The following is a 27109-nucleotide window of genomic DNA, read 5'->3' as shown; positions in this document are numbered from 1 at the left end:
GATATCCTTTAAAATTTCGAGTTTATGCAACGATTTAGAAAACCCTTATGTACCTATGTTTAACAAAATAAATGAACTGAACTGTACATAAAACGATTTTGTACTGGAAAACGATTTATGGATTTTTTTACGCTTGCCATTTGGTAAATAGGCAATGTACACGAATTTTCTGCACAACATTTTGAAGCTCGATATGTCTGTTAAATTAAAACAGTAAACTGCACAAAAAACTGTTACCCGACTGCGACTTAGCGGTATAATTCTAAAAGTCGATGTTGTATACAATTGTATGGAAAAAATTACGAGTGCCTAAATAGTTATGAGCGGTAGTGTATTATATCTTCTAAAAACGTTCGTTTGTAAGCAAAACCATGCCTGCCTTGGGTATACAGCGTGTTCAGGATGCACGGGCACGTGGGTAGCGTGGCGATGCGCGTGCGGCGACGCGGCGGCGGCAGCGTTGATCGCGCGTATGCGCGCGCGCAGCCGCTCGTACTGCTCCGGCTGGTACTGCGCCGCTATCGACACCGCTGCGCCGGAGTACTGCTGTGAAAATATTACCTTCACTACTCTACATATTTTTCTTACTCGACCAATTTATATTTTATTTAGGTATCTAGTACCTTTCCTGGCAAAACCGAGTGTGGAAAAAAAAACTATAAACCAGTTGTTCCGTTTTTCGGTTTTTCGATTATATTATATATCTCTGAGCGACATTGCCACTTTTACAAAATGAAAGTGATTAAATTTGTTACAAGTTTTATTCAGTCAAGTTTTTCGATATTTTGTATAGTTTTTGAGATATCCGCTCTTGAAGGTTTATTTAGGGCTCTCATTTTAATCTTCATTGTCTACATTAGTGAAGCTGCGAGGCCGGGTTTGGTATCGTTTTCGTATAAATCAGGGGTGCTAAATTCATTTATGGTATCAACTTTGACACCATTCCTAAGTAAAAACAAAATTTTAAAAAATGCTTGCCTGAACGGATTTTGTTGAAATTTGGTAGAGAGATAGTTTGAGTCCCGGGACAGTACAAAGAATAGTTTTTATAACCAAAATCAACTTTTGAGGGTATGAAAAGTGGGATGGAAGTTTGTATGGGAAATCATAACCGCTGAACCGATTTAAATAATTATTTGAGATGGTCTACACTACATGTTTGATTTAGCTGAAAAGGATACCAAACATGACTTCAAACCTAAACTTAAACAGTATTAACCTCAGGAATTCAACTTCGGCGAAGAAGCTGAATTCCCCTCACACCAAATTTCACACCTTCAAAGTATGATTTTATGTCCTGTCTCGGGACTTAAAACATCTCTATACCTACAAAATTTCAACTAAATCGGTTTAGAGGTTTAAGTGTGAAGAGGAGTTTAAAAAAAGGTATTTGTTATCAGTTTATATGTTTTTACTTCGGAATAGTGTCAACGTGATACCATAAATGAATTTGGTACTCCCGATTTATACAAAAACGATACCAAACATGGCCTAATAGCTTTATTGATATAGATATCAAGATAAAATTTAGAGCCCCAAATAAACTTTCAATAGAGAATATCTCGAAAAATTTGACTGAATTAAACTTGTAGCAAATTTAATCAGCTTTCGTTTTGTTTAAGTAGTCATGTCGCTTCTTAGCGAAAAGTTTCCAGAATGTAAAACCACCGAAAAATTTAACCTTCAAACCCCCTATTTTATAATCTAAAAATAGTTTACACCCTAAACCGGCGAGCGTGTATGAGGAATGTTATGAAAGTGAAGGAAGCGAAAGAGGTATGTCAGGATCGTAGCAAGTGGAAATCCGTGGTCTCTGCCTACCCCTCCGGGAAATAGGCGTGATTATATGTATGTATGTATGTATGTATGTAAAAATAGTTTTAGATTATAAAATAAAAAATAACATTCTTTTATTTCAGACAGTCTTTAATTTCAAGTTCAGATAAATTACAAATAAAAATTACTATTAGGTACAAATAAAATAAAATAAAAATTATGATTATATGTTTTAATTTTCCTTTTATCAAATTTTGAAATCTAAAATATGCCACGATAATTACTGTATAATTTATTTATCGTATGGCAATACAGTTATTACAGTTACTGGATAATAAATAAATACTCATAATAATCCTAGAAATGCATATTGTGTATTTTCTTATTGTATTGTGCTACAGCGTTTAAAAATACGAGTAGTGATATGGACAAAACATTGTAGGTACAGGTTTATGTTATATTTCCGTAAACACTGCCACTTACCTTCAATGCCGCCGCAGCCTGTTCATGCGTGGCCCGCGTCAAGTCCCGTCCGTCAACACTCAGTATCCTATCGCCTCGGTGGAGCATGCCGTACGCTGCCCCGCCTACCGAAACTCCGGACACAAAGACACCGCAAGCATCGTCTTCGACGCCGCTCGCCGTGTCCGCTTCCCCGCCGAGGCCGCCAACTATGTCCATACCGAGACGGGACCCGGAACGGACTAGTCGGACCATTCGGACGCACCTGGTTAGGGTAAAAATCAATTATAATAATTTATTAACAAACAGCACCCGACTCGTTCTCTTTATTCTCTTTTCCTGTCTTTAAATGTAAATCGTTTGAATTTTTTAAATTGCCATTGAACTTAATCCCCCGCCGCGTCTGTCTGTTTGTTTGTAGGATAACTTAATGAACCCTCCAGTTAATGAACCCTCCCACCCCCGAATGAACAAAATCACGTTTTTTGTCTAAAATAAGAAATATAGCCATTTCTACCACTTGTCGTATTTTTTTTCTTATCAACAACTAGTTTTATATGGAGAAATTAGATCCCAGGTAAGAACAATGTACGTTTGGAGCAACATATGAAGCTCTTATTTAATGTTTCCCTGTAGTTTCCCTGTAGAAAGTTTTGTCTTTTAAATCATAAATCATTTATTTGCTTGACAAGGGTACAGTTACAGATGTTCACGTTTGTTGTTGTCCTCCTTATTCATCTGTCCACAAACAGCATGCAAACAATTCAATTGTATAAGCAGGAATATTAAAATATGCCTACTTATACACTTAAAACTAATAAAGGAGTCCATGTCTATATACAAGAATGTCCATGTGCACACAATTAGATTACATATATGTCAAAATTTTAATTTCATAATAAATATAAAGATAATACAGATAGCTAAATAAATAGGCATTATTAATATTATGTATTGGCTTATTCTGCGATTAAGTCTTTATTATTTATAGTTCCATTACTGGCTTATTAAATGTTTTCAAACCAGAACGATCATGAACGGTGTGTTCAATTACTGGTGTCGTCTAGATTTTTTTTTCTATTTTTAAATGTGAATGTAATGGTATTAAGCTCGTTTTTTTGTGATTCTGCATAAAAAAAACAATTCAGATTAATTAAGACAGTATTATTGGAACAAACCAAATTTCTGTACTCAATTTACTAGATTTTACATGCCTATGTATGAATAGTACAATAGACTAAAAATTTGGCTTGTTCATTTATTAGATTTCTACTAATCCTATGTATGAACAATGTAACAACAAATAATGCAATGACAAGTTTATTATTTTAAGCATTATTTGCTGAGCCTGACCATTTTTCATCAACAGATTCACGTTGTTTCTTCTTTTAAAGATTGATTTTCTTGTTCTTATTAATATGTAACATGTTTTTTTGTTATTGGTGAATAACCATCATTTTATTACATTCTAATCTATTTTAAATCAATATGGATGGGAGAAAAAGATATTTTTTATTGCTGATTAAAAAGATATAAATAATGTTCATTCACTGGGTTTTGTGGTGTTCATCCACTAGTTTTTATGTTCATATTAGGGGTTTGGGTATTTTTTGATAAATTCTTCTATAACACAAAAACTATGAAAGTAATAAAAAATCGCAGAAATTACCTTCTTGTTTATTAAATGAGGATTGCTTAAATTGCAATTAATTATTCTAATTATTAATGAATGCTGAGAAATGATTTTTCAAAATTGGAAAATTGCTTAACTGTTCATTCACTGGATGGAGGTCTCACTCACCCTATGTATGTTCACTATAACCTAAAAAACTACTAAACGGATTTTCATGCGGTTTTCACCTATGAATAGAGTGATTCTTAATGAACGTTTATTTAGATGTATAATTTGTTAAGGTTTTGTGTAACCTGTGCGAAGCCGGGACGGGTCGCTAGTTAGTACTAAATTTGTACGGAATTTGCAGTCTTTTTTTCTCCAATATGCTCGGAAATGTTCACCTTCCATAAACGGAAACGGTGTCTTAAATAGAACGGAAAGTTCCGCATAATGGACAAAATTAAGCGGACGGGAAGTTGTACGAAAATTCATTACTGTATTTATTTTATTTTATAGTCTGTCAAACAACTTTGTCAAATTCATATTCATATATCTTTATTGCGATCATGTTCATTACAGAGGATGGTACAAAACATTTTGAAGTAGGTACATGATACCCCGTTAGGGCACTGCAACAATCTTAATACCTAGGTACTGAACTCTTCTTCTTTTCCTTTGCCTTATCCCACATTAGGTGGGGTCGGCTCTCCTTATCCTTCGGCGCCAAGACGATCTGTCTTGAGTTGTCGGGTTGGGTAGTTGGGCTTTTTCCAATAGTTTGGCCATACTCGTCCACCACGTCAGAGGGGGCCTTCCCCCCTACCTAGGTACCTAGGATAGTATAGGATTACCTAGGTACTGAACTATTTACAAATAATACATTATTGAACTAGGAAATTGCTAAATAAATTATGATAATAAACAAAACTTTGGTTAAATGTCATTCATATTGCATTATTACTCATTTTATAATTGTATATTTAATTCATCATAAAAGCCCAACAATAATAAATAATAATATGAAATAAAAATAATTAATTCTTTGGACTGATAATTAATCTATTGCATTATCTGATAAAAATTCCTCGACTGTATAATATGCCTTTCGTATTAAAATTGATTTCAGTTTGTTAATAAATGATTGCGTTTTTTGTTCATTAGTTACGGTTTTTGGTAATTGGTTATAAATTATCACAGATCTATAATGAGGGCTATTTCTAAACATTTGTAGATTTGGTTTTGCTGGCAACAATAATTTATCCTATCTTCGGGCACTTTTAACATGTTCGTACAAGGTAATATGTTTTCTAACAGAAATGGCAGTTTCTAATATGTAGAGACAGGGGAGGGTGAGCATATTTTCTTTAATAAAGAGTTCTTTGCATCCAGCTCGTTTGCTCACGTTTACAATTATTTGAAGGCACTTCTTTTGGCTTACGAAAAGACTGTGAGCGAGTGTAAAATTTTCTCTCTCTGTGAAATTATAATTTTCTATAGGACGATAACCTTTTGCGCCTACATTTTTTGAATTTGCCTCTTTTTTCTACTAACGGAAATGGCTTCAGGACATAAAAATATATTAATTAATCTTAATCAACCGATTATATCGTACCGGCTCGTACCAATGAGTTTTTTGGAACTTATGTACGAAATATAGTTTTATATTTACCTACTCCTACACCTAGAGACTTTTACATCTCTAAACAATTTTAGTACTTCTGTTGTTTGTATATTTTTTATTACTTAGTTTTTTTTTGTGTAATTTGACATTTATATTTATGTAATTGTTTTTTGTAATTTTGGGTTTATTTTATTGTTTGTAAAAATTGACATGTAAAATTGCCCCTGTGGCCTATTTGCTGAATAAATGTTTGATGTTTGACCAGTCGCTTTTCGGTGAAGGAAAACATCGCGAGAAAACCGGACTAATCCCAATAAGGCCCAGTACCCTCTGGGTTGGAATGTTGGAAGGTCAGATGGCAGTCGCTTTCGTAAAAACTAGTGCCCACGGCAATTCCTGGAATTAGTTGCCAAGCGGACCCCAGGCTCCCATGAGTCGTGGCAAAAGTGCCGGGAAAACGCAAGGAAGATGAATGAATTATCACGATATAAAATAAGCATTCACGGCACGTAATTCAACGACTAAATTAACTTGTAATTTAAAGCGCGATAGACGTCCTTTCAAATTTAGAAATAGTGCCCAAACTAAATATACGAGTATGCCATTAAAACTTTAATTTTAGCACCCCGATCCCTGTATATTTTCATACTTTAATTTGGTTGCTGATAGAAGTTACATTTTGGGTAAAATGTAGTTGCCAGGGCTTTAGATATACCTCGGCTGCCTTAAGCGGAAAACAAGTATCTCGGTTTTGTCAAATTATTGAGGAGAGCAAAAAACGTAATTCGTCAATTTTGTTAGGTATAAATGTAACATTTGTTTATGAAATTAAATTAAGGGTTATTTTTTGGTATTCTTGTAAATTAAACTTTGTACAGGCAAAAATAGTTTTGTGTGTAGATTACTGCCCGAAAATCTCAGAAGCATTCTACACAAATTCAAGTATTTTGTGCTTAGCTTTGAAATAGCAAGCACTTTAGCTTCTTAAGTACTTTACATATTTGGTTCCCCGCTCAATAACTTTTTCCAATTTTCATGCCACCCTGAAGGAAATGGTATCAAATGGAAGCTAACCGAAAAAAATATTTTTTCTTTCATAACTGTTATTTATAAAAATCCCTGTAAGACAAAATACACTTGAAAAAAATATAGTATCTTTTGTATTAAATTCCTTTTCCTAAAAAAAAACTGCCATCCTCGGACCTTCTAACACGTTTTTCATCATCAAATCCGTTTTAAGTCCTCCTGGATGGGTGGTGCAGGATTCTGCTTCCGAACTTTCCTTTTAAAAGGAATGAGGCTGGTGCGTGGTGAGCTGTGAGTCCATAAAAATCTCACATCGGTCGACCTAGTCCCCAATTTAGCAATGCTTGTTCTCTGGGTACCTATTAGGCGACGATACAAACAAACAAACTTGTATAGATAAACACATACTCGTACTTAGGTACATAGATAACATCCATAACTCAGGTACAAATATTCGTGATGAACACACAAATAATTGCCCATAATTATCGGGATTGCAACCTGGGGCCTCTTGCTTTGTAGGCAGGGTCAATACCGTCTAGGCTAAATTATATAAGAGTGTTCGTAGTTCTAAATAAAATCATGTTATTATTAGCACATTTAAATTCACTTTACTTGTAACAAAGTAATAATGTAATTAAATGTTTCCACTCGGTATTACCCACTTTTTATATTGCCGTATTGATCTAAAACTTTGCTTAATATGTAACCTTTAATATAGATGAAAATACAATATGTAATAAAGGTAATGGGTTTTCATTATTCAATACAGATAAATTGTATTGTTTTACCAACACTTTTTCTTTATAAAACTCACAGACTCTTCGTTAGCCTTTGACACGAATATTGTTAAGTAACCTAAACTCGTTTTCTATGTATGCCTATAAACAAGGCACCTACTGTATAACTATGTAGCTAATGTCTAACCTAAATCGCAGATTGTTTTAGGAGATACTCCTTTTTCGATTGTAATAAACTAATTTGTAGATTTAGTTCAACTGTATAATTAGTTTTAAATTACCATCCGTTTTCTTTCTCCAAACCCTAGGCAATATTCGATTTGCCCGTTGCCGTGTATCGGATGCATTCCAGCGTCTTTTATACATTTTTGTTGACAAATTTAGTACGATAAATTTTTTTTTAAATAATTATTTCTTGCACAACTTACTTTTCACTGTGACACGATTACAATAAACTACTGCTCAATGAACGCCTACTCAATGTAAACAAACTTAAAAAAGGTACCTACTTTATATATTACAGATTATGTTAGGATATACTCGTTGAACCAATTGTAATTAATTAGGTTTTAGTTGCTAACATCTACGGTAAAACCATGTATCTCAGTCATCTATATTTCCATATGAATTACAAGTAGGTATCTCTTTTTAGTTACCTACTTGTCTTGATTTTAGCGTAGAAATGGGACATATACAAATATTCGTGATGCGTATTCGTGATGCGTGAATTTAGCGTAGAATACAGAGCCAAAAAAGATACTTGGATTTTAAAAACGCCAATATTTTTTGAAAAATACATATTATTTCACACATTTTTATCCATAGCCTACCGCCACCGCCTATAGTGATTTCTTACCATCAGGCGGGTCGTATGCTTGTTTGCCACCGACGTGGTAAATAAAAAAACTACGGCCAGTTGTAAATAGATCTTATTTAACTGTGTCCATATTATTATGGATTACTGTGGAATAGGGGAATACTTTCGGGATAGTGGAATAATAATAAAAATATGTTCTTCTAAGACAATATGTAATCAAGGGATGAATAACGAAATCATATAATAGGTACATTTCGACCGAAGTCTTAATCGCTCTCTCTTCTCTTCTCTTCTTCCTGCCCTTATCCCACGTTATGTGGGGTCGGCACAACATGTTTTTCTCTTCCATTCTCCTCTATCTTTCGTCACCTCAGCACTCACTCCTTTCTTTCTCATATCCTCTTTCACACAATCCATCCATCGCTTTTTGGGTCTACCATACGCTCTCCGTCCATCAACATTCATCCCTAACATTCTTTTGCCTATATGGCATTCATCCCTCCTCATCACATGCCCATACCACGCTAACCTACTACTTCTTATCTTCTCCGTTACTGGTGCTACTTTCAAACTTCCCCTAATATACTCATTTTTAATCCGATCCTTTCTCGTCACTCCACACATCCATCTCAACATTCTCATTTCCGCTGCGTGCACTCTTCTTTCATCCGTTACTTTCATCGCCCAGCATTCTGATCCATACATTACAACAGGTCTCACGATCGTCCTGTAAATTTTCCCCTTAAGTTTAAGAGGCATTCGTGGATCGCAAGTTGTTCCAGAGACCTGTCGCCATTTCATCCATCCCGCATTTATTCTATTTTTCACGTCACGGTCTATGCGTCCGTCGCCCTGGATCAATGACCCAAGGTACCGGAAGTCGGGAAGTCTTAATCGCTCTACATGCATACAACACAATTATAATTTATTTCGAGCCGAATGATACTAAATATTCGCTTTTTACTGTTATTTTCAAGTTAATGACAAACAGAAAGTTTGTTTTTATGATATATTGTACTTTCATACTTGAAAGCAAGATTTGAAATTAATTTAGACTTGAAATCGAGACTGCTCAGTTTAGGAATCACTTAATAAAAGTTCTAATCTATAAGCGCCACTTTCTTGTACATTGCCACTAGACACGACTTGACACGAGCTTGAAACTGCACTGAACTTTATTGCGGATATTTTTTTCTTGGCCCGCACAAAAGTTCCTTTAATCAGGATAAAACGCTTTGCATGTATCCAGCGAGCGACGCTCTTTGTCTGCAGAAAAAATACCCTTAAATGACATGTGACCATAACTCACTTTTAGCAGTTCAATTTTTGTATTAAATAAAATGTTCTTACGATTTCAAAAAGGGATTGTAAACGGGTTTGTTGTTTGCATGGCATTTTATGGGAATCGAATGAAAACATTTCACATGCCTCGCATAATAATTTAGAATACACAATTCCTTATAAAAGCCTTCTTTCAGCTCTACTTAAGAAAGAGACTTCCTCTGATTATTAAAAGTTGTAAACTAGATCTAAATATTTCAAAGTTAGGTCGTGATCTTTTTTATTTCGCAGTATGGGATTTGGAACAGATTCTATTTTATAAAGCATAAAAACAAATCATATCGTAAGTGCCTCCTACTAAAACAAATCAGCTTTTATATATCTAGCTTAAGCATTTTCTGTAAATTTAATCGCGTTTGTTGTAACACCAGGCATACGCGATACGTTCTTGCCAAAAAGGGGTTGCGAGTTAACGTTTTATAGTTTTTGACTTAGTGCCAAGCGACGGTGGTAACACTGGCAACACGTTAGCGTATACTATACAGTGAAACAATAGTAGAAATGGTATGATCAGTACATTGACTTGTGAGTATGCTACAATTTTTTAGTATGAATCTCATATTGATGCGATCGATCAGCAGCGGTTTATCCAAACAACGGCCCGCCAAAAGGCAGCAGAGGTCTGGTCGTCGCCCTCGGGTCCAAAAGTTTGGAGACCCCTGTGATAAATGAAAATATGTATAATCAAATAAAAAATTGGTGGTTTGGTCCAGTATTTATGACATTCATCTATCAATAAATCAACATTTATCTGTCTTATAGTAAATAATATGTAGGTACATTATGTATTCAAGTAATATCTAATCCCATCAAAAACATTAGGTACATGTAAAAAGATCCAAGTCTCGCAACGCAATTCTTCTACTAGATAAAAATTTTGAGATGTAACGTGAAACCAAGTCGGTTATTTTACTCGGTGCCAGGGGATGTTATATAAAACCGTATCAATATTAGATACCTTAAATTTTAATACGTATAATGACTTGGCTAACGCACGGCTGCATATTACATAGGGATCATCGTCACCTATTTAAAATAATTCTAGTTGAACCTAATTAACGCTAGCGCTAATCACATTTAGTTTGAGAATTACACATATTTACGAGTACGATACAAGTAAAGCATTATGTGCGATTACCGAGTCATTATATGTATTAAAAAAATAATATCTAATATTGATACTGTTTTAACATCCCCTGGCACTGACTAAAATAATTTATTGAATATTCATTGTTTTTAATTTAAAAAATTTAACAAATGTGAATACCTATATATCGCAATACTTGTAATTTTAATTATAATTGAATTTTCTGAATTTATTGAACTTTTAATTTAATTATTTAAATTGAATTGTATTGTGTTGAGTTTTAATTATTTGTTGCATTTTCTAGTCATAAATAATGATAATTTGTTGTGTTGTGTTAAATTATAAGGCTCATCCGGTTGTGTCCTAGCCCTAAGTTAGCTCCTAGTCATTAGTTAATTTGCATGTTAATTTGTTTAGTAATTGCACTAACATTATTTTTATTAGCTATGTAAGTTACTAACACATATGGGTGTATTAGGCCTGAAATAAATGATAATTTAATTTAATTTAATATATCCGATTTGGTTCCACATTACATCTCAAAACTTTTTTGTAGTAAAAGAATTGCGTTGCGAAACTTGCATTTTTTTACATGTACCTACCTAATGTTTTTGATGAGCTCTCATCTCTTTTTGTAGGTAGTCCTTCTTTCGGGTACTACTTGTATTGTACATCAGCTACCACTATTCGCAAAGCTCATACTTATACCCATCCCACACTATACTCGTACTCATACCAGTCATACCTATACGATACTCATGGTCATACCAAACTATACTTGTATTCATACAATAATTATAATACTCATACCCAAACCCAAGTACCCATCCCACACCATACTCGCACTCATACCTATACCATATTCATATCCTTACCATACTCATAGCCATACCATACTCATAGTATATAGGTACATGTCTTCATACTCACATCGTACATCTTTTTTTTTGTCTTTATTAGTCGTGCACTCTTGGCAGAGTGGTCGTGGTCATGTTCTAGGTTGAGTCTTTCGCCACCACATCTGGTGGTCATCATGGTGGTCGTACATCTTAGACGTTTACTTGACCTACTATTTGTAGGAACTGCAAAAGTAACTTTGTAGCATATATTTATATAGGGCTACGAAATGACTTATGCAGTTCTTAAATCTTTAAAACGTGACTGATATTACAATATTTTTAGGTTTTTTATGGCTTGGTAAGCTAAAAACTATTTATGTTTAAAATTTGAAGCTTGTGGGTCTGCTAGAAGTACCTTAGAATTATGACGATCGTGAGTGAGTGAGTACTCACTTACTCACTTCTTATTCGAGTGTGTCAGTGACAAAACTAAGGAACCCTGACGTGCAATAATTCTTAAACTACAAGTTCACATTGAATGTTCTTGGGAATATATTTAAACCATATAATGCCCTTTATGTCACTGAAAATTCAGGGTTTTGGCTTTAGCCAGAACGACGAAAGACTTACCAGGACGTCGAAAATGGCCTGAATGGCTTTGAGAAAAGGATGGTACGGCCGTGCCTCTTTGTTTTGCTCGACTTGGCGGGGTACTGCCGTGACCCCTGTTCTAAAATCTTAGACAGTCTCTTTACTGTATAAAATTATGTTAGCATCCGTCGATTGTCACTTAATCACACAAATAATTTCATACTAAAATAAAGTCTGACATAAAATATTTTGATTATTTTAAGCATTATGACGGTTTAAAGTAATATTACGGTAATATTACGGTTAACGGTAATTTACGCCAATTTCACGCCTCAAGTCAAGGTACGTCAAATGACTTTTATTCTGGCGAAATGTAACGTGCACAGAAACAAAAGCGGGCTAGTACCTCGGGATTTCACTCGGCTCCTCTTCCAAAAGTTCATGAAGCGTGGAACACGACGTGGCTTGAGTTTTAGCTGTGCGGACAAATGAAGATTAAATTCCTTATTCCGTTAGTGTCTGCATGCTCATTATTTTAAAATGAAGGATCAACTGCTTGATGTTATATTTGTTTTCCGTAAATTATGCTGAAATTATGTGACACTTATCAGTACGAACAAGTGTAACCCGTATTATTCAAGGTCATACCGGAACTTTGAGCAGCGCAGTTTAGATAACATCTAGCAGCGTGGATACGCAGCATAATATATTATATTTTGTATGTACTGTTTCAGTACTTTTTAGGGTTCCGTACCCAAAGGGTGAAAACGGGACCCTATTACTAAGACTCCGCTGTCCGTCTGTCCGTCTGTCTGTCCGTCTGTCACCAGGCTGTATCTCATGAACCGTGATAGCTAGACAGTTGAAATTTTCACAGATGATGTATTTCTGTTGCCGTTATAACAACAAATACTAAAAACAGAATGATATAAATATTAAAATGGGGCCCCCATACAACAAACGTGATTTTTTTGCTGTTTTTTCCTTGATGGTACGGAACCCTTCGTGCGCGAGTCCGACTCGCACTTGGCCGGTTTTTATATGTTTTAAGTATGTGTTATAGGTACTTAGTTAGGTAAAGGGAGCGCAAGTACCTTGTTTGTAAAAAAACAGTAAATTTTCTTAAATTGTCCAAAGAAATCTAACTAAATATGTTAACTTGCTTTGTATACTTTACCACGGAAAAAAACAAGAGCGAAAAAATCCAAATTTGATCTAAAAAACTAATTTTGTTCACTTTCTGCGACATTTTTGCAAATAGGCCATTCAATATTTTCAATACGCTATCTTATGTAAAATGATATATTCAAATTTACGCCGTGTTCCGTTCACCCCCTCTGCTGCCTGTATAGAATGTTAATAAAAGTACATTTATTTCTATTGCTCTTAAGTGTATTATAAATTTAGGATATGCTTCAAGGCTACATATAAAATTTTGCTTGTTAAAAAAGGGTGCGCTTACTAGAATAAAGCGGAGCTGTTCTGGCAACGGGCGGAAAGGATCCAGCGGGCAGGACGACCAGCGACACCTGTTCGCCTGTGCTCCGCAGGGCTGTCACAGCTTGCGCATGGGTCGCCCCTATTAGTGACGTTTCTATACCCTGGACAAATTCATTATACACAGTTATAAATTTTGTTGACACACTAGACAATAAAAATACCCATAAATATAACATTTTGAGGTAGACCGCGCTCTCGCCTCCAAAAAACGTGCCATGCCTTTTCCTTTCTTTCTTTAGGGTAATAAAGTGGCAATTGAATAAATGTTGCCACGGCTTAACAAATTATGCTAATATTTTTATTACATTATTATAGATTTTGTCGTGCTGATTTATTTAGTTACTCACTTAAGAATATTAAGTAAGTGTAATAAACATGTTTAAAAATAATAAATGTCTAAATTCTATGCAAAATACTTAAAGAAGCTTCATGTCACAGTTTAGACACATACAGAGGTCTCTTTCGGGGCATGTGCCTCTCGCAGGACACGTTTTCCTCCTTTCTCCGTAACCAGCGAAATTAAACAATATAGATAGAATACCTACATTTTATATATTGACTTTTTGACAGTACTTATTTCTTTTGTATAAAAATTTCTTGCAAACACCTAATTAGTATCAAATAAACTTTTTATGTAGGTCACCGTAGGTAGGTATATGCATATATGCCCATTGACATATAGGTAAGTCTAATAAGTAATATAAATAATGTTTTTTTTTTTATATAGTAGCGGCAAATAATCTATCATATTTTTTCAGATACTATTGCATAAATTTTTTAACAATTTCGCAAAAGCGATTAAGATTACGATGAAATTTACAATGTCGGGGCGTATGAAAACGAAAATTTTATCAAACTAGGATTCATTTTTAAAATTTATTATTTACCCGCGTTTTCGCGGTTGCCCCAGTGGGTATTAAATTGTAACGTAATGTTGCCATGTAATTTTCAAAACAAAGGCTTACTAGGGTGGAAAATTGATCCATCTAGATTTTATTGTTGGTAAGATTCACTTTTGTGGTTTAACATAAGAAGTTCATTAATTTATAATATAACATACATTAATTGTGTGTGTAAAGTCCCCAATCCGCATTGGCCTAACGTGGCTGCCCACGTGCCACATGTAGTGGGACGAAAATATTCATTTCACATTGTTTCCAAGTTATCGATGCTGACGTACTAGAAATGTTAAAACAAAGCGGCAAATTCTAATTTTTTTTCCGGTACGAACTCGAAAACCGTGTAACTTTTACTGGGGTCATGTTAGGCTAGTTAGGTTCCTCTTGAGTTAACCTACCTCCGGTGACGTGGTACTTCTGGGACACCCTGTATAATATCATGGTGATGATGATACAATAATTGTTTACATGATACACTGCGTCACGAAATAGTACATTTCAATGAAAGAGTAGGCAAATGAGCCGTAGGCAAATAAATAAAAGGGGTCATCCATTAATTATATCACACGTTTAAGGGGGTAGGGGGGTCAAGAAAATGTGACATGTTGTGACAAGGGGGAGGGGGAGTCACAAACTTTGTGACGTCACTTTAACTTATTTAAATTATTTTATTCGCTGTACAGTTAAATAACAAGTTTTTGGAACGATAATCGTTTTTAATCATTTTTATTTTCTTTTCTAATCTATTTGGGTTATAAAATTACTAATAGGCTAATAGTTATTTTGTCAAAAATATTTTGATAAAATATTAATAATGCCTACTTAATTCGATTTGCCGATTTCATTGAAAAAATGTGACGTCCCTCCCGGGTTTGCCAAATGTGATCAAGTGTGACAAGGAGGGGGGGAGGGGTCACCAAAGACACGCACGGGACAAGTAAATAATAACACTCACGCGTACATTGAACGACGTTATTTAAAACATTTGCGAAAAAAATCATAATAAAACAAATATTGGTTACATGACTAATTACACTAATAGTGACGAATTTTCCCTTGAACTGGAATGATATTGTATATTATTCAGCCCTATAAACTACATACGTTCAGCGTTGATTTACATTTCCAAAATTAACCACATTAACTCATTTCATACAAAAACACTTACAGTTGCAATTTAAGTTAATTATTTTCATGCAACTAAATATTAAGTGAAAATAGCGGGCGCCGGTTATATTTTTTCATTGTTAGGGTTCCGTACCCAAAGGGTGAAAACGGGACCCTATTACTAAGACTCCGCTGTCCGTCTGTCCGTCTGTCTGTCACCAGGCTGTATCTCACAAACCGTTATAGCTAGACAATTGAAATTTTCACAGATGATGTATTTCTGTTGCCGCTATAACAACAAATACTAAAAAGTACGGAACCCTCGGTGGGCGAGTCCGACTCGCACTTGGCCGGTTTTTTTTCTGTTAACGGCAGCGAACGTGGCAATGATAGTTCCATTCAGCCAAATAATAAAAAAGTTTTTAATGAAATATCGCTTTATATAAGTAACGTTTTATTTATATAATAACAAATAAATATTTACTTTATATCGTGTAACAGTACTTTTTGTGCGTCATAAATGTCTAATGGCAAAATAAAAATTAAATTCAAAAAATCTGAAAACTAAACCTAAACAGCTTCGTAAAGTAGCACTTTTTGAGCAACTGTATTAAAAAAGGATTTATAGTATTTAAGATTTTTATTTTTGTATAATATGTTAGTTTGTAAGGTCCAGTCGCCATCAGATATATCGGAGCGGCCGAGGTGTTCAAAAATATCTGAACACGCACCTAGCGCCTTGACAATAGAGGCGTGTTCAGATATTTGTGAGCACCTTGGCCGCTCCGATATATCTGATGGCGACTGTACGTATACGTATGTAGTTAGTTGCTTGAAAATAAATTATTTGATTTATTGATAAAGTCTAATTTAACGAACGTTCAAATAATTGCCTGTAATAAATAGCAGTACGATAGATTTTTTGCCGCTAGGTAGTAGGTTTTTTCTTAATTTTTCAGGAATGCACTGTACTATTTTATTATGTTTTGAGGTATGTAATCTGTAATAATATATATTATGTTAAACAAAATATATTAATGGACATTCTTACACACATGGACTAAGCTCCACAGTAAGCTCAAGAAGGCTTGTATTGTGTTGTGGGTACAGTCAAGAGCGTAAATATATATACATTCCCAAAGTTTCAAAAATATGTGTACGCTCCTACACCTTAGACAATAAAGTCGTGTTCACATATTTTTGAGCCATTTGTCTGGATCGATATTTTTGCCTTCGACTGTACTTAGACTCAGACAACGATATACATATATAAATACACCCATGACTCATGGCTCGCGATGATGATGTTGAATAAAGTTATTTTAAACGAATTATTTTTCTAAGCCTTCTCTTAACTCAGATGGTTGATGAGGTTGTTGCGCAAGTTGTTGTTGGGTTATCTAGTAGAAGGTCTGATGAAATCAAATCATCAGATTTATACTTGATACCATTTTTGAGGCTAATACAAATCATTCGCTAGCAGCCTCAATCCCACCACTCTAATTTCTAATCAGTCATCTGAATTTATCGGAAGGCCTATAAATACTTACATCTTCATCCCTTACAGCCAATATCTTATCACCTAGCCTCAGTCTGCCGTCGTGGTGCGCCGCGCCGCCGACCGCGATGTGCGACACGAAAACGCCTGCGCCGCCCGCTGCGTCGTCCGCTCCGCCTGCGATGCCGAGACCTAAGCCCCGCGCCCCTCGCCACAGTGTGATCACTCGCGGGCGCCGGGCTCGACGAACCCGCTGTTGATGATAAGTAAATGTCAGAATAAAGTAAGCTACTTATCTACACAAACCGCTGATAGATAACAGAATCTAAGTGTGTATTTGGAATGTTGCCATCAGATGAAGTGGAGACAAATTGCTACAACGGCCATCCAAATTGAGAAGAATGAGGATGAAAATCAATCATGTACCTACATATATACTTATCTCTTTAAATGACCACATCGGAGACCGACCATATTGGAGATTAATGTTATCCTAATACTACCTAACTAGAGAATGGAAGAGGTACTCAATATTTAACGTTGTTAACGTTTATGTATAATTATGTACTGACTTTGTTGTTGTTGGGTTAGGTTAGGTTAGGTTAGTTGCTTTTGGAAGGTAACATAATTACCAACTTAAGGAAGTTGAGTGAATCTATTTAAATAAATTAGTACCTAAATAAATGAAGGGTACACGGAAGGAACATTACATGTCTAGTCACTTTAGTAACATTTTGAGTAATCGCGGTTTTAAAATTTGAATCCATGTCAAAATGTATGGTAATTCCGTGACCAGGTCTTTTTTAACTAAAAAAAAGTTGTGTTACATATATTATACAGTGGTAGCAAAAGATATAACTAATAGTTCATTAAGAGCTCTACATTTTGAAATGAAAATATAATTTTCCGAAAAAAGTGACTAGACATGTTCTTTCCGTGTAACCTTCAAAATATTAACTCTCGCCGAGATCAGCAAAGAAATACAAGTACGATTTAGAAACATTTTTATCGAAGACAGACGTATCCAGCATAATGAAAATAAGTATGTATTTTGAAGCATAATATTTATAGAATAAAATATCTAATATACATATTACTTACTATAGTAATGTTTAAACAGCTTGAGTATCAAAATGCAAAATCTCGCAAAATTGTATTTAAAGGCTGTGCCAAAAGTAAAGAGACAGCTTTCAAAGTCTTACTGGCTGAAAGTATTATTAAAACAAAAGAAAAGTTTTGGTGTCGTTGCATCTACGATATCGTTATCTGTCATTTAAAGCGGGAATTTCGTTATTGCATATTAGTTTTTCAACATTAATGATCAGAAAATGAAGCACTTGCTAATAGGATTATTCAAAATTGCCTTTATTTTACGAGTTTCATAAGGATATACTAAAACACTTTCAAGGAAAAGCTAGACAAACTAGTATATATAAAATAATAAGACTTTTTGAAGAAACTGGTGAGATTAGTTTAAAGAAGATTCCGGTTAGAAATAGGACAATCACGGTACCTCAAAATATTACCAGAGTTAAATCTATTTTTGATAAGACTCCTTTAACGTTCGTCAGAGTGGCAGCGGATACATTAAATGTATCAAAGTCGTCTGTCGCCAGAATGAAAAAAGAACGATATAGGTTCAAAACCACATGTGCAACAACCTGCTTCTAGATATGTAAATGACCAAGAGGAACATGCCCAAAGAGGTAACCAATTAGTTCATAAAATTTAACTGAAAAAAATACTCAACGATTTATTGACGATTGAACCTATGTTCCGGCGAATCCCAATGATGCTTATGAAGGAAACATTTCCGTACAACCATTCATTAACTTCCATTCAGTCGTATACACGGTGTTTCATGACCCACTGAAAACCTAAAAACAGTTTGTTCAGAATCCATCGGAGAATCGATCGCGCTATGTTTTAATGGGGGTAATTTTTTTATTATCTTTTATTATTTTTACATGCCCATTCTACAGGTTTGTAATGCAACAATATCAATAACTAGCATTTGACACGTTATTTGTCAATGAGCAACACCCTTAACTGGCCATTGGTATAGTTAACTTATCTCTACTGAGCTCGTTCACTTACGTACTAACAATGGCATTCTGTTAAACAAAAGCCATTATTTCTTTTGTATGAGCGCGTGGTCTTTGTGCCTGAGCGCGTGGCCATTGCGTGTGAGCCTAAGGCACAAAGGCCACGAGCTCACAGAAAAGAAATAATGGCTTTTGTTTAACAGAATGCCATTGTTAGTACAGGTAAGTGAACGAGCTCAGTAGAGATACCGTTAACTATAAACCTTATCTCGTTGCAGTAAGGTATGCAAATGGTCTGTCAACAGTGTTTTCGATGGTAACTAGCAATTGTTTGATGTCACTAAACCGACGAAGCATCTTGTGTAGAATTACCAGTCGAATAGAATTGTTGAGAAAACTACACAACTAATTTTTTTTTAAATATTTATCGGATTAAAAAATAAATACTCAAGATGAGTTCAAAATAAATAAAAACTGTTGGGGTGTCTGAGGTTTTCAGTGGCTCAAGTAACACCGTGTATATGTGACTTAGGACCAAAAAATTGTACGAAAAGCCATTTTTTTAGGAAATACTTTATATGGCAAAAGGAGTGACTGCAAAATCCTGAACAGCCGTAGTGTGACTGGCCGCTAAAAATCTAAGAAAAAAAAAAAGTTGTCGTAGAAGCTAATTCAGTATCAATCTAACAACTTAATTAACTTCGTGACTACTTTCAACCAAAATCATTACTTTTAATGTTTACCTTAAATTTCATATTTTGAAAATAAATTTGTCTCTTTACTTCCGGTACACCCCATTCGATAACATCTGTCACTGTAGCCAAGCTGTTTGAAAAAAACTATAGGTAACAGGTTTTTTTGGAGTTGTTTTAATTTCGTATTCAGACCTCCCCGTTTTGATTAAAGGTGCTAGGTCATAAATTATTCGATATCGGAACCTGGTTGCTTGTACATGCTTTCACACAATTGGGAGCTATAAATTATGCATGACTTGCAGGGTTTGGGATACCCGGTGACCTGTTACAGTTATGCAATCTAAGACATATTTGTGCAACAGACTGTGATGTAAAGATATCTGCGAATGGTGGGATGCGTTAACAATATTAAACAAGATGCTCGTAACAAAGATAGATATAACTCCGTAATAGATGGATACAGTCTAAGGATAAAACGTACCTCAAAAATCAAGAAAATTTGATTTTCGATCAGATGGCGCCACTACCTTTGTTGGCCTACTCTCGTAAAGATGGCGTTGACGGTTTCGTTTGTTGTTTAACATTTTTAACGCATATCAGTGAAAAAACATGGGTCAAAATAATATAAAAATAGTTAATGCAAATATTGCAAATAAAAAAATTATTTATCCATATATAAATACATTTTTGATATATTTATTTTTTTAATGGTGTGTCGATAGATGGCACTAAATTTACTGTGGCTACAAAATCTACTATGACAGTAAGTACCGCTCTATCCTATTATATAGGTATATCCTCTTTGCTCATAATAATAAACTTACACAAACTAGTGCCTAACGCTGTTGTAATCGCAATTCGAATGTAATCTTTAGACTACCTAATTTCAGAGATCATTTATAGCGCCAATGTAAATTCTGACCCGAAACTCAATTTAGAACCCTAATAATCATATCATAGTAGAAAAATAATGTCCCTAATAATTATAAGATAAATAAAATTAGATTCGTCATCTTCCTCGCGTTGTCCCGGCATTTTGTCACGGCTCTTGGGAGCCTGGGGTCCGCTTGGCAACTAATCCCAAGAATTGGCGTAAGTACTAGTTTTTACGAAAGCGACTGCCATCTGGTCGTCCAAATCAGAGGGTTAACCAGGCCTTATCGGAATTAGTCCGGTTTCCTCACGATGTTTTCTTTCACCATAGAGCGACTGGTAAATATCAACTGATATTTCGTACATAAGTTCCGAAAAACTCATTGTTACGAGCCGGGGTCTGAACCCGCGACCTCCGGATTGAAAGTCGCATGCCCTTAACTCTAGGCCACCAGTGCTTATATAAATAAAATAAGATTAAGGAGGTGAAATAAAAAACTGAAAATAAACAATGAAAGGGTCCACTTACTAATCTTACAACATTTCCAGCCATTTGTAGAGCGTCAACGGCTACAGAATGAGGGGCATTCTCCACCGAAACGTCATTAACCTGCAACATAAGCGAAAAATTAAGCTAATTCATACCAAAAACTTAAAAATTAAGATTTTGTGCACAAAATTTGCAACTAAATGATCGTTTCTGTCCCAGCTTTTTGTTTCGCTAGCAAAAATTACGGTTTACTTAAAATGAATATAACTCACTCTCATTTAGAATATATCTAATTCGACTGTCTCTTTATAACACTCATGTAGAATAAAGCTAATTCGACAGTCTCTTTATAACAAATCTGCAGAAATAATTTATTTAAAGGGCTTTTCTCTTATTGTTCACAATAATAGATAGAGAGTTATTATGCATTATAATAGTAACTTTGAATTAAACAAAGTGTATTCTGTTTTTGTCTCAAAGCATTACCATTGTATCTAGCTGTAAGTAATAACTTCTTAGAAATACAATGTTAAATTTTAAAATGTGTCACATTTATCTGTAGAGGAATTTTGTAAGCTTTCCAAAAGTAAAGTCCGTTGTAGCTGAGAACTTTAAAACACGCAGTTGGCGATGATAGTTTCATAGTTCAAAATCACATAAAAAAGAAAAGAATTTCTAATATTACAATGGATATCAAATTTTATAACTACCATAATTCACCTAATATAAAAGAAAAGTTTGCAGAGTACGAGTATGTTTCCTAACTACGTGTTTTTAACTAGGCGATAAAAAAGTTAGACATGTCAAAAGTTTCTGATTTCATTTTCCTGCCACCATTAAGTTCAATATTGCGGACTGTTCTATATATTTTTATCTTTCAGCCATGTGGGCTACATAGTATGTAGCAGTGTGTAGCGAAGGTGGTCCTCGCCAGGTGAAATAGTATTTTATACAATCGTGATATAATAGAGAGCTTTTCAGTTGAGTACGAGAAAATTAGGTAAGTATATCAGTAGTACAAAATACATCAACGCGTGCATAATTATATAAATAGGTATTATTCATGAATAGTCGCGCGTTGGTGTCTTTTTCACTGGACCGCGGCGCCACTTGATGGGTCAAATTCATTATAGTTGACTAAACCGTTTCGAAATGAATATTAAAGTTGAGTTGTTAGCCCATACATAAAAAGTACCCAATTATAGTTTGGTATACGAAATATTAATTCAATCATTACAGTCGACGAGTAGAAAAAGACTACTGCAGTGCAGCACTTTTTGCATTACACTAGTATTTGCACCAAGGTGTGAGGTAATAAAAAGGCTATTGATTAATATACGTTTGACGGACTGGATTATGGGCTCTGAGAGGACAATAGTGGATACCTGCCTTGACAATCAATCTTAGAATAATTCTGAGATTGATTAATTCATAATTAATATGAAAGGCAGGTGGTGACTCGCCAACTCATTGAGTGGGCCCCACAACGCACACTCGCACAGTGCGACAATAAGGAAACACGTTGGAGTGATTGTGAGGTTGTCCAGGGGTGAGTCTGCAGTAACCACTGTAGCCAGATCCCGGTAATCCGTTTAGCAAGCCTCCAACGTTATGACATTTTACATTTCCAACCTGGAGCAAAGTATTAGGTTCCGCTCTTGCGATTCCACTCTAGCCAGCCAGTCAAAGCAAGCTCAGAGCTCTTTGCTGAACTTTTACTTGAACTTTGAGGTACATGAAGCTGTCACTTAATAACCAGTATTTAAAAAAAAACTAATAACGAAAGGTAGTCCTTACTAACTAAAGAGAGGTATGGTTGTTCCGCAAATAATTTTTTTCTACTCGTCGAGTATAATCTGTGTATTACAACTTCATATGCAACACTACAACCTTACTCTTTTCAACGTTGGATAGTCTATGGCACTTCCGAATCAAGCAAAGGAATTTTATCGATACGGTATAGTCAATTATAAAAAATTTGAAAATAGAACTTCATACATTTCGATAAAATATTTCTTGTTTAAGGAGACTCGATTCAATGCAAATTAGCCTACTTAACTTAAACACGCTGCTGCGTCGCATCTGCTTTGTGATTGGTTGGCCAACAAAAACATTTTATTTTATGTTGTAGTAGAAACAATTGCTTCGTAAGTCAGAAACACGCATGTGACACCCTTTATATATCAACATCCATACCCTACGAAAACCGCTTAGCGTTGTTTGTTAGTCTCCATAGGCTACGGTGGCCAAAATCGACAAAAAACTGTTTTAAAATTGAATTTAGCAAGAAGCAAGTACCAGGGCCTCATGAGTTACGAGGAGGTGTCGTTGACCAACCCGCCGGGGGTGCCGGGCCCGGCGGCCGGGGCACGTACGAGTATGAAGGTATCGCGGGCTGCGGCAGCTCGCGTATCTTAGTTGTATACTTTTGGTTTGTTTACCTATATAATTCTACTAGTTGAAAGTGTTATTTTTTTTGTCTCGTAGAAAAAGTATTGTATACAATAGTGATATAAAGCTAAAAAATATAATGCGCAAAAAAATTTAAAAATAGTGTCCTAGAACAGAAAAGTGTTACTTTGATCCCTTCTAGCAGGGAAGAAAAAGCCCTTTTTGGAATTGGTGATGTGAAATAGTATTTTATACAATCGTGATATAATAGAGAGCTTTTCATATAATAGAAGGGATCAAAGTAACACTTTTCTGTTCTAGGACACTATTTTTACATTTTTTTGCGCATTATATTTTTAGCTGAAATAATATTTTTAAACATTATAATTACCTCATAGGTGATGTGAAAAGTAATATGTGTCACATGGTAGCAAAATTATTTCCATCTTGGGCGTAACACACTTGAATCCCTCACTACGCTCAGGATTCTACTTTAGAATCCCTCGCTACTTAACTCTCGGGATTCTATTATAGAATCCTTCGCTTCGTTTAGGATTCAATTGTACGCCCTCGCCGTAAATATGTCATTTTGCTCCCTTGTGACACAATCTACTATTCTTATTCCGTATTACCCGGCTCTTAGACCATTACATATTTCCCTCGTGTAACGTTGTATGCTCTACTTCCCGTAAAAAAAGTTAAGTAAATATCAATATGTGTCCTTGCTCAACCAATTCTTATACTTCGATTAACCTTCTAACGACCATGTTTGTCCTTCGTTCCAACAACAAAGTTATTAACCTCTTATATGGCTACACGGGAGGAAGGCATTGTATTATATTGCCACTTTACTTGATATTGTATTTATTATTTCGCCTTTGCCTGCAGGATGTCCTTTTGTAGACGTGAGTATATATTTGTATTGGTTATGTGCAAGTCTCATGGAAGGGTAAATGATTGATTACAGCATTTGGCAGAAATGTATCAAGCTCTCTCTGGGAACAAATTGATTTTATTTGTCAAAATAATATTGCCGTGTTGTAAACTGCAAAACCAACGGAATAAATGCGCTCATTATCTGATAACAGATTATTTTACTATTAAATAAGATACAACCTTTTGCTTTGCTACAGTAAAATACTTGGTAAATAAGACAGAAAGAGTTCTTATTTAGGTTTAAGTTTGTAAGCATGTTTGTGAGCTATGTCAAATAATATTCGTACATTATACAACTTGTATTTTTATAACTTTTTGCTCATTTAGGTGAGTGATATATGCTTCACTGACCAAATTATGATATCGTATTTTTAATAAGTATAAAGATTTAAAGAAGACTGTACTCGTAATATTAATTGTCCAACACTAAATCTCTGTATAGTAAAGACAAAATCAACGCGCCTCAGAAAATGTTTTTAAGTCAGCAAGATACATTTGTTAAATTTTCAATATATGTAGTTGTATTGTACCTAGTTTGTTTTACTACTTTTTAGGGTTCCGTACCCAAAGGGTAAAAATGGGACCCTATTACTAAGATTCCACTGTGCGTCTGTCTGTCTGTTACCAGGCTGTATCTAATAAACCGTGATAGCTACACAGTTGAAATGATCACAGATGATGTATTTCTGTTGCCGCTATAACAACAAATACTAAAAAGTAGGGAACCCTCGGTGGGCGAGTCCGACTCGCACTTCTCCGGTTTTTTTAATTATAAGTTAGGTAAGACGTGTGACTTCTCAAACGCTGCTCCCAGGTTCTTGGCCTTAACACGAAACTTGTCGCTCTATATCATATCACGAGCGTATAAATAAAGTTCAATCAGCATTATTGGTACCGAATGAAACAACGCGCCAAAAGTATTTGCCACCCTCGAATACTTTTCTAAATAGACATATTTTTCCACAATTCGCGTTCAATTGAATTGTTCTATATACAGAGACATCTCTTTTTGTTAAGCTATCAGAGCAAAGTCTGATACGCTTATTTTAATAGTTTTGATGCTAATAACTGTATGTACTATACAAGTATTACTGGTCTTTCGGGCTGTTTAACGTTTCTCCAGTATGTTTTCTTTCTTTGCGCCTCTGCATTAGACATTTATAATTTGTATGTTTTATAGTTTCAAAACGAATAAATAAAAAGTAATAAATACCTCATGGAATAAACGTGTATTATTATTTCACATATCCCCAATGACTTTCAACGCTGTGCAGCACAAATATGCAAGTAGCCAATATTGGTAGTTACGGAAGATTGCACTATACTAAGTTTAATCAAGTAAGAGTAGATATTTGAAAAGAATTTCATGCAAATTGGGTCACAGCATTGCGGTCGCAACATACGTGACTAGACTTTGGTGAGAGAGAAACAAAGTGGATCAGCAACCCTGTCAGTTCTTTTCAAATGTGCAAAACATAAACAAGTTTTAGATTTTTCACGTAAACAAAGATCCATGGATTGCCTGAATTTAATACTGAACCTGAAATCAATTCTTATACCACTATGTATGTAATCACTATGTTGCACCGCCTACAAATTATCTGCTTTGCCCGAAGGTTGACTGGTAGAGAATGCCTCATAGCATTAAGTCCGCCTTTTGTACGATTGTATTTTCTTTTGTGCAATAAAGATTAAATAAATACCTATAGACCAAAGTTTTATATGACGAGCTTCAAATATCAATATTTTATAAATTATCTATTTAGTTTTATGCAGCAACTCTTGCAAATATGTATGTTAATTAGGTATATAGGTATACGGCCCGCCTGATGGTAAGCAGAAACCGCAGCCTAGAAAGGATACATCACAAACCCGTTAGGCCCGTTACCGACCCTTTGGGCTCTCTTGTGTTGACAGCTAAAGTTAAGTAATAAATGTCATCTGAGTCTGACATTGACTACTCATTCTGGCAATAATAACAATCATGTAATTAAATAATAATTCAGTTGAATTGAATAATAATTCAGTTCACTTTAATATAGAAGCGTTTATAATATTTAAAAATAACGTATGGTAATAACCATGGATGTATGTAAAGGGAGGTAGATATGGCACCAGGCGCTCGATCGTGAGCCATCAAATATAGGTTCCGCAACCTATATTGAGTAAGTCGTACGGCTTACGCCAATGTGTCAAGATTGTCACAATCATCTACTAAATATTACCTGCATTTTGGTTTTGTCAACTATAAACGTCACTCGTCTATTATTAATAAAAAGTCATTGGTAATAACAATACTTCGTTACGACGAAATCAGAAATCTGTTTTGTGAACTCTATGCCAGAACGCTTGAACTATGCCACAATGTTATTATGGAACTGATCTTCGCCGAAGGAAACTGTGGACGTCGTGGAAACCTCTGCTATCGTTTCGTTTGGAAGTCTTTCTTAACCCATTTAGGGGATGAATTTTTAAAAACGCTGAAACCACTTTTCTTGTATTTTAATAATATGCTTTTATACAAAGTTTCAACCCCTTTGTCATGAATTTTGAGAAACCCCTTCTTAGTGGATACTAACGTTATAAAAGCTACCTATTGTGAAAAAATCAGCTCTCTAGGTCCAACGGTTTGGGCTGGGCGTTGATTTAGGTGAGTCAGTCAATCAGTCAGGACTTTTACGTTTATATAATAATATAGATTATGCAATTAACACGCTGTATATAACACACAATTAACATATTTTCCCAATGCTACTGTTT

General features: G+C 35.0%; 1 protein-coding gene across 1 annotated transcript in view; it reads right to left on the bottom strand.

The window, feature by feature from the left end:
* Nucleotides 1–309: 309 nt before the first annotated feature.
* LOC134743392 (disks large homolog 2-like) overlaps nucleotides 310–27109 on the bottom strand; it is a 49960-nt gene continuing 23160 nt past the window's right edge. The window contains exons 4-9 of the mRNA XM_063676783.1: nucleotides 21062–21142; nucleotides 16972–17172; nucleotides 13378–13516; nucleotides 12322–12391; nucleotides 2260–2503; nucleotides 310–546 (exon numbers count right to left, since the gene is read on the bottom strand). Coding sequence (XP_063532853.1) covers nucleotides 310–546; nucleotides 2260–2503; nucleotides 12322–12391; nucleotides 13378–13516; nucleotides 16972–17172; nucleotides 21062–21142 — 972 coding nt within the window. The remainder of the gene's footprint in view (nucleotides 547–2259; nucleotides 2504–12321; nucleotides 12392–13377; nucleotides 13517–16971; nucleotides 17173–21061; nucleotides 21143–27109) is intronic.

This window comes from Cydia strobilella, chromosome 8, assembly GCF_947568885.1.
Source record: "Cydia strobilella chromosome 8, ilCydStro3.1, whole genome shotgun sequence".
Lineage (NCBI taxonomy): Eukaryota > Metazoa > Arthropoda > Insecta > Lepidoptera > Tortricidae > Cydia > Cydia strobilella.
This window is presented reverse-complemented; position numbering and strand designations above follow the sequence as displayed.